Source organism: Gekko japonicus, unplaced genomic scaffold (assembly GCF_001447785.1).
Source record: "Gekko japonicus isolate JY-2015 unplaced genomic scaffold, Gekko_japonicus_V1.1 scaffold1987, whole genome shotgun sequence".
Classification (NCBI taxonomy): domain Eukaryota; kingdom Metazoa; phylum Chordata; class Lepidosauria; order Squamata; family Gekkonidae; genus Gekko; species Gekko japonicus.
In genome coordinates, this window is record NW_015160277.1 from 143,185 (window position 1) to 152,677 (window position 9,493).

Below are 9,493 nucleotides of genomic sequence, written 5' to 3' on the forward strand. Positions count from 1 at the left end.
CCCCTCCGACACACCCCCCCCCCCCCCCCGCCCTGCCCTGGCCTCAGTCTGGAACAGATTCTGCAACAGGCAAGAAACAGCTGAAAAGCAGGAAAGATGAGGAATCTGGTCAGGATCATCCAGAGGAGGCGTCTGCATGCAGGCAAGAGCCTCACAAACAGGCAGACCTCTCTTAGAAGCCAGTCGGGGCCAATCCCTCCCGCTGAGGAATCCTGCAGCTGCCCAGTTTGAAGAGGTCTGCTGGCAACTGGTGCATCCAGAGGAAGTCGTGGCTGCAAAGGGCTCTCATATGTGAGTGCGCACAAACACATGAGGCTGCCGCAGGGTAAATCAGACCCTTGGTCCATCAAGGTCAATATTGTCTACTCAGACTGGCAGCTGCTCTCTAGGGTCTTTCTCATCACCTACTACCTGGTCTTTTTAAGCGGAGATGCCAGGGATTGAACCTGGGTCCTTCCGTATGCCAAGCAGAGGCTCTGCCACTAGGGTTGCCAGTCTTACCTGGCTGCTGGGGGGGGGGGTTCCAGTCTTCTTCTGGGAGTCTTCTTGTGCACGTGCTTTGTGTGTGCGCCATGATGACATCGCCCAGTGGTGACATCATCACACAGGGGATGTTGGGCAGGACGCTCTAGCATTTGGGCAAAAAAAACCCCTCTATGGTCACCATAGAGTCTTTGCCCAAATGCTAGAGTGTCCCCCACGCAACGTACCCGATGTGATGACGTCTCCTCTGGTTGATGTCATTGAGCCAGACATGTCAGGTGGGATGGGGCTCTTTGGGGGCGGGGCTCTTCAGGGTGGGTTGGGGCCCCTGAAATCAGGGGAACCCCCGCCCACATCAGGGGGGATGGCAACCCTATCTGCCACGGAGCCCCAGAAAAAGACACCACAGAGCTGGGTATGGTGCGGGAAAAGGTTAGAATGCCTTCCCAGCAAGTAAAGACTGAATATAAAATTATGCATGCGCCCAAGACATATTTCCTTCTTCCACATTATCAGTTCTTGGAAGCATGCAACAAAGTTGACGGGTGGAGGAAATAAAGTACTCCCATGGGCGGTAATGACTTACTTCGTTTCAGAAGGCGGGCATGTCGGTCTGCGGCAGAAGAGCTGGATTCGAGTCCAGCAGCACCTGAGAGACTGACAAGATTTTTGGAGTGTGATCTTCTGAGAGTCAGAGCTTCCTTCTGCAGCTAGGCCTGTTGCTTGTATCTGACGAAGGGAGCGCTGACTCTCCAAAGCCCGTCTCCAGAAAACCTCGTTGGCTTCTCAGGTGCTACTGGACTCAGATCTGGCTACTTTACTTGTGGAACTCACTGCCTCAGGATGCAGGGATGGGCACCGATTTAGACGGCTATCAGCCACCGTGTCTAAAATTAAACCTCCGTGCCCAGGCGCGGCCAGGCCCCTGGATCCCAGGTGCTGGAGAGCAACGGGGGGGGTGTCCTGCCTGCAGGCATTCCAGGGATAGCAGGCTGGTCGCTGGGCGAAATGGGAAGATGGACTTGGAGGGGCCGCTGGTCTGACCCAGCAGGGCTGCTCTTACGTCCTCTTATGCGTCTCCTTCAACAGCTTACAATTAGGACAAGGGACACACATCCAAGCCCACTTCAGCATCCAGTTTTGACAATAGGCGGCTGCTCGACACTACCCCCTGTCTAACTCAGGGAGGGCACCAGCATCCTTCTGCCACAAGGATCCCCGGCAGTGTTCCCTCTAAGCTGAGTCAGTGTGAGCTGGCTCACAGTTTTTTAGCCTCTGGCTCACACATTTTTGTCTCCACTCAGGAACGATGGGGCTCCAGAGCAAGCTAATTTATGCAGCAGCCAAATCGCTCACTCACGACTTTAATGCCAGGAGCTTACGAAGGAGAATTTTTGCTCACAGGACTCCACAGCTTAGAGGGAGCATTGATCCCCAGCATGGGGGCACCTGGGCCCACAGCCACCAATGCATTTTCCCCCCCCCCTTCCATCAGCATCTCTTCCAGAAGCAACAATCCAACTCCTGGATTTCCTCTCCCTCACTGGCATGCGAGGGGCTGCAGGAAAGCCCAGTAGGTTTGCCCAGAGAGCCCATCCCAAAACAGCTACGTGTCAAGCTCAGGCCTCGATTGCCAAATATTTCCTACACTCATGTTCTGTTTCGTTATTCCATTGGTTGTGGATTCACATGTATTCTTATCCAGTAATTGTGTTGCATGCAACCTTGCTCTTTCCCACTGCGGTTTATGAACTCCGCTGGGAACTTGGGGGGGGGAGTGGATGTGTTTGGCTGTCTGCGTTGCTTGGTTAGTGTCAGCTCGTAACAGTTCTCACGCAGGGGCCTCCCAAGTGTGTTGAGAACACCTTGGGAAGTATATGACCTCATCGTTTTGTGTGACCGTGTAGTCTGGGGAGCTTCTAGATAATGTAACCGTTACCTTGCAGGTGTTAGAGGCAGTTGCTAGCGTGGGGGCAGACGTGTGGCGGGCTGAATGGGAGCAACGATTGGTCGCTTGGCATTTGTGGAATTTCTTGCTTTCAGTATATTGGCAGAACTGGCGACTGGGCCACAGTTCCGACACAGATGCTGTCTATGCTTGGAACCTCTCTACCTCTTAATACACAAATCTTGCTGACACAAGACTGTTTGTGAGAGTGATCGCATCCAGGACTTGATACTACATCCCCCTCCGAGAACAACGCTTGGCTTAAAACCACACAGTGTCTTGTGGCTGGCCACACCCTTTCCCTCCCCCACAGACATTCTGTGGCGCTGGCCACAAGCCATTTGCCAGACACCAAGCGTTCCCAAAGGTTCAGCCCGGAGCACGGAGCCCTGGCCTGCCACTGACTGTCATGACCAACAGCACAAACAGGAACAGAGGACAACTAAGGAGCTGAGGTTCCTTGCACTTTGCGGCTACAGGAGCCCAACCACACTTTGTGTTCGGCCTGAGACGCAACTTGCATCGAAGACCAAAGAGTACCATTTACAAACTATGATAGAGTTTCCTGGAAAAGGCCAAAACGATGTAGTGTTACTCCTAAACAAGGGGAACAAATTATTTCTTTGTGGGTGGGGGTAAATCAAACATGGAAGTATGGTAATAAGCATGGAAGACAATGAAGCACTCACCATACTTCCTAACCTAATAGCTGCTCCAGGCCATGGGTCTCCAACATGGTGCCCATGGGATCCCATAGAGTCCGCTGAGATGTTTCCTGCCAAGGGCTTTTCAGAAAGTGGGAAAGGCTAGTGGGGCTTTTGCCCAGGAAGGATTCTGGTCGGGCACTGGAGTTTTGATTGGCTGTGCAGATTTTGTCAAATGGTACCTTGGAAGCATCTGCCACTGCAGCAAAAAGATCTTCACTGAAGGGAAGCTGCAGTTGCACTGCAGGGTCTGGCTCCCTGTCTTGTTGTGGCTGCCCCCACGCCATGCCGTGCCAAAAAAAGGTTGGGGACCCCCTGCTCTAGAGGGAAAAGGGTACAAAAGGCAGGTTACGCTTCTGGTAGTTACCAAGTGGTCAGTAACCTCTTTTCAGAACTTTGAGTTGTGTGGTAGTGGGGGGGGGTCCCCCCTCTAGATTTACTACCAAAGCCAGCTGTAAACTCAGTTCTGGGGGGAAAGCAGGGAGAGTACTTTTCTGCAATCGTCTTGTCTGGGCTATTTATTTCACATGCAAAACTGTGACCTCAGGTGGGTTTGAGAAATCAAAGGTATTGCCAGGCAGCCTTAACAGAGTTAAGAAGGCCAAAAGTCTTGGAGAGCTGAACTGTAAATGCTAAGTCAGGGATCCAGGGGTCATGTCGTAGAAAAAGAGGTGCAGGAGCTCATTTGCACGACTCATTTGCATATGCCACGCCCCCTGGCAAAGGGGGGGGAGACAAGGGGCAGCCATGTGGGGAAGGGAAAGAAGGGCATTTAAATCCCCCCAGGCGGCAGCGGGGGGGGGGGCTCTGCAGGCCTTCCCTGGCCTATCCACCTGCGCAGATGGGCCAGGAATGGCAGCAGAGGGGTGCCCCAGGCTCCTTACTGCCGGAGCGCTGCTCCACTGTTCTCCAGCAGGAAATGACCCCTGCAGGGATCCATCCTTTTTAAGCCTGCAGGGCACCTCTGGAACCTGGACACAGCATAGTGGGCACGGCCACAAAATGGCTATGGCCAAATGGCCAAAATGCCCCCAAACGACTGCTGCTGTAGGTGGAGCCAGCCACAAAATGGCTGCCACAGTGACGACCTTTGTGCTTTGGTGGCAGCACTTGCCAAAGCAATGTTTTTAAAAATCTCCAATAGTCAATCAGAAGTCTTGCTGGGCAAAAGCACCCAGCTGGCCCCACCCACTTTCTAAAAACACTTGGTGGGCACCAGGAAAGGTATTGGTGGGTGCCATGGTGCCCACGGGCACTGAGTTGGAGACCCCCGTGCTAAGGGGCAGCCTGGCCCTAAAGCAAGTCTGGACTATATTCTTGCATTATAGAAGCCAGGCAACTGACGGACAAAGAGGAGGGCCGACGGCTTAAAGCGCGCAGCAAGACAGTCCTTGACAGACCAAAGACAGTCTAGATCTGTGCAGCATGAAACAGGCATATTTGAATACTGAGGCACAGGTATTTGTCTCTTCACGACACAGCCGGAGACAATTACTCAAATTTGTTCCAGTCCCAAGGGTTCACAGTAAAATAGCCAATTTAAATACGGAGGACATCTAAACAAATGGGCTTGAAGGCAATAGGGGAGGGGGACCAAACCGTACGATTTACATAAATGTGTTCCCAGAAAAAGAAGTCCCCTTTCGCCATTGAGAAGTGGCAAGAAATCAACAACAACAACAAAGAGCAGAAAAAGGAAATGGAGAATGAAGAAGGGAGGAGATGGGACCCATTTGTGGGCACGGGCAAAAATGTACAGCCTCTTCGGAGTCTCCCCAATTAATCATACAGCCAACTTGGGAGTGACTGATAATCCCCAGGAAATCACAGGGGATACTTTCCCCAGCAAGCTCTTTTCATTTCAGCTGCGATGCAGGCACTCTGGCTATAAAAAATGGAATGCCTTGAAAGGGATGCTCCCCTCGCAACCAGACGCCGTCTCTCTAATCAACGGAGATCAGAAGATCTAGGCCAGGAGCAAGCATGTCATCTGCAGTGAATTCCAACTAATTCAGGAAAGAATTTCTCTGGAAATAACCACAGAAAGAGCTTTCAGTGGCCAGTACCTCTGCCTGATGCTTATGAAGCGAATCAAGACAACCAGCAAGACACGGTTGCAGGAGTGACTCAAGGGTGAGAGATCCGAGTTCAAATGCAGCTCTGCACATACCCTCCTCTGTAATTATAGTGTAATTATAGTGTAATTATGAAACCTTTACAAGATTTGTAACAAACAAAGAACTGTTCAGCCAGCAACCTCTATGGAACAGTTCTGCAGAGGGGACATGGGGGCGGGGGGGGGCAACATCAGAGCGTCACTTCCATGGAAAACCACAGAGTTTCCATTAATTCCTAGAGAGAACCTGATCTCACTTCCAGGTTTCTACAAGAAGTGATGTCATGTTCTTGGACTGGCTGGGGTTTTGTTTTGTTTTTTCTCCAGCTGTTGCCCGGGGCACTGTGAATTGAGCTGGGGGCACGGGATGCCCCACCCCAAGCAGGGGGTTGGCACCCCTCTGTCAAATAGTAAGGAAGTGGAATGTGCACAGCCAGCCTAGCTTGAGAGGTTTTTAGAATGGTGGCTTAGAGGTTAAGATGCTGAGCTGCAGACCAGAAGGTCTGTAGCTTGGCAGTTCGAGACCCGAGTGCTGTGTGAGTGAGTGAGCTCCCGTCTCTGTCCCCAGCTCCTGCCAGCCTAGCAGTTTGAAAGCAAGAAACTGCAAGTAGATAATTAGGTACCACTCCAGTGGGAAGGTAACAGAGTTCCATGTGCCTTGATGTTTAGTCATGCCGGCCACATGGCCACGGATAAGTCTTCGGACAGCGCTGGCTCTTCAGCTTGGAAATGGAAATGAGCACCGCCCCCTAGAGTCAGATTCGACTAGCTTTTGAGCAAGGGAAACCTTTACCTTTACCTTTAAAGCACACATAGGTCCTTTGTCAAACCACTGGTGGGAGAGACGGTGCCAGACGCAAGAACACATGAACTTGCCTTATAAAGAATTAGTCCCTTGGTCCACCATGCTCAGTATTGTCTACTCAGACTGGCAGCGGCTCTCCAGGGTCCCAGGCTGAGGTCTTTCACATCATCTACTGCCTGGTCCTTTTAGCTGGAGATGCCAGGGATTGCACCTGGAACCTTCTGCACGCCAAGAAGATGCTCTACCACTGCGCCACATCCACTTCCTCCCTACCTCAAGAGCAGCTTGGCAGGGGTCCTTAAATTGCCTGCTGCTGTGAGCAGGAGAGGCCGTATGCCCCTCGGCACTTAAGTTTTCCACCAGCAATTCCAATCAATCCATCTCACACAGAACAACTGAATTCTGTTGCTTGGTTAATACAGCAGGTGCACAAACCACTGTTTACACAAGTCAGCTTCCTGTTGCCATTTCACTGCAAAAGACTTGCTTGTTCTCATCTCCAGGACAGATCTGCCCCGGTGATGGTGTTTTCCACCAGGAAATTCCCCCATGCAAGCCCGACCGAAACTGAGAGCATTGTTCCCATACTTTTCAGCGGGCCTTGTGCCAGAGAAACTCCCAGGGTACTGCGCTCCAAGGCCCTCTGGTTTTTCACCGCACTTCCATATAAACTGTTCTAAGACCACAAAAGGTTACAGGTTTGCTGATGTGAGATAAGAACAAACACCCTGAACTGCAGAATGATCCTGTGCCATTATTTCATTGGGAAATGCTGAACTCAGCCTTACCTTGGGCCCTACTCCTTGCTTCCTCATGTCTAACGAAGAAGGCCTGGACCCTCAGAAGCTCATAGCCCCAAAACCTTATTGGTCTCTCAGGTGCACCTGGACTCAAATCTAACGGTTTCCCCTACAGTTTGGTGTAGTGGAGAACCGGGTTTGATTCCCCACTCCTCCACTTGCACCTGGCTGGATGACCTTGGGCAAGCCCTAGTTCTGATAAGAGCTGTTCTTGAAAAAAGAGCAGTTTCTGACAACAGCTCTCTCAGCCTCACCCACCTCACAGGGTGTCTGTTGTGGGGAGGGGAAGGGAAAGGAGTTTGTAAGCCACTCTGAGACACCTTTGAGTTGTGAAGGGCGGGGTATAAATCCAATCTCCACCTCCTCCTAAAGAACATAAGAGAAGCCAATGCTGGATCAGGCCAATGGCCCATCCAGTCCAACACTCTGTCACACAGTGGCCACTGATAGCAGGGGCCATCAGGAGGTCCACCAGTGGGGCCAGGACACTAGATGCCCCTCCCCACTGTTGCCCCCCCAAGCACCAAGAATACAGAGCATCACTTGCCCCAGACCGAGAGTCCCTATCTATACCTTGTGGCTTATTGCTGGCTATGCGCTGTAATAAATTCAATTCATTCATTCATTCATTCATTCATTCATACCTTGTGGCTTATAGCCACCAATGGACCTCTACTCCATATCTATACACTCATACTGAAGTCGCCCCCTTGCGTGCGGATACCTAAATCTGCGCATCGAGGGCACCTGGGGGGGAGGGAGATTTTCATGCACACTTGGGGCAGTCCCCAGGTGTGCACAAAAATCTGAAAACCTGGAAAAAATATCGGGGGGGATACTTAAATCCCCCCAAAAGTAACAGAGCGTCCCTTGCGCATTTTGGACCAGTCACATATTTCAGCCTAACCAACCTCACAGTAGTCCCAGTAGTCATGTATGGCTGCAAGAGTTGGACTATAAGGAAGGCCGAGCGCCAAAGAATAGATTCTTTTGAACTATGGTGCTGGAGAAGACTCTTGAGAGTCCCTTGGACTGCAAGAAGATCAAATCAGTCAATCCTAAAAGAAATCAACCCTGACTGTTCCCTGGAAGGCCAGATAATGAAACTGAAGCTCAAATACTTTGGCCACCAAATGAGAAGGGAGCACTCACTGGAGAAGACCCTGATGCTGGGAAAGATTGAAGGTCAAAGAAGACGGAGATGGCAAAGGATGAGATGAGGGTTGTTGTGCATTTAAAAAGGAGGAGGGAACAATGAAAGCTGTTTTGGTCCCCACTGTGGAGAAAGACTGTTTTTTAGCCTCCAGCTCACACATTTCTGTCTTAGCTCAGGAAGGATGGCTCCAGAGCAAACTAATTCATGCAGGAGCCAAATCGCTCGCTCACAACTTTAATGCCAGGAGCTCACAAAGTGGAATTTTTGCTCACAAGGCTCCACAGCTTAGAGGGAGCATTGCTCTCGACTACTGCTCTTTCAAGAACAGCTCTTATCAGAACTACGGCTTGCCCAAGGTCATCCAGCAGCTGCAAGTGGAGGAGTGGGGAATCAAACCCGGTTCTCCCAGATTAGAGTCCGTGCACTTAACCATATAACAACCTGCTGGTGATCCCTGGCCCCAAAGATGTCCGGCTGTCCTTGACCCTTTTCAGTCCTGGCCCCGACCTGGTGGGACTCTCTGCCTGATACCACCGGGGCCCTGAGGGATCTTATGCAGTTCCGCATGGCCTGTAAAGCAGAGATGCTCTGCCAGGCTCTTGGCTGGGGACCGGCAGTGGTGTGCCACTGTGGCTTCCACCCTCTACCTCTCCCCCTCCCCTTAACTCTGATCTTGTGTCCCCCCTCCCCCTCCCTGCCCAGAAAGGGACCAGGAAGCCCAGAACTGGGATGGAATCTTTAAGGACGCCATCTGGGACTTTTTTCATCTGTTTTTAAAAATTCATTATTCTAATTTTGTTACTTTGAATTCTCAGTGCTTTGCATTCATTTTATGGCTTTGTGCCTCTGTTGTACATCGCCCAGAGCCCAGCACAAGCTAGGACGGGGGGGATTAATACATCAAATAAATAGCAATAACAACATACAGACTTTCTTGAAGCAGCTGCATTGGGTTCCTATTGGTTTCTGGGTCAAATTCAAGGTGCTGTTTCTAACCTTTGAAGCCCTAAACAGTCTTGGACCGCCATACCCGAGGGACTGCCTCTCCCGTTATGACCCCCTCAGCGGCTGGGGTCATCATCTCGCGGCCTACTGGTGGTGCCGGGCCCATGGGTGGCATATCTGGTGTCCACCAGGGTGAGAGCTTCTTCAGTCATAGTCCCGTCGTGGAGGAATGCCCTCACAGAGGAGACCGGGCCCCCGAGGGACCTCCCCAGGTTCCACAGGGCCTGTGAGACTGAGCTTTTCCACCAGGCCTTTCTGGGTGGGGGAGCTTAACGCTGGACCCACCGCTATCAGTTGCGAATTGCTTGCTTTTTATACTTTGTATTTGTATACTATTTTACCTATATTTATGATGTCTGTTTTATACTGTTACGAACTGCTCCGCCACTTTGTGGGGAAGGGGCAGTATATAAATTGAAATTATGAATAACCATACGCAGGGGTCAGTTCCTGCAGAAGCGCACAGGAGCGGAGCT

The 9,493-nt window shown here is 51.3% G+C and overlaps 1 protein-coding gene across 1 annotated transcript in view; it reads right to left on the bottom strand.

Moving 5' to 3' along the window:
* EPB41L4B (erythrocyte membrane protein band 4.1 like 4B) overlaps positions 1–6,871 on the bottom strand; it is a gene marked incomplete at its 3' end in the record, with an annotated part of 140,526 nt that extends 133,655 nt beyond the window's left edge. The window contains exon 1 of the mRNA XM_015415274.1: positions 6,845–6,871. Coding sequence (XP_015270760.1) covers positions 6,845–6,871 — 27 coding nt within the window. The remainder of the gene's footprint in view (positions 1–6,844) is intronic.
* Between the last annotated feature and the right edge of the window lie 2,622 nt (positions 6,872–9,493).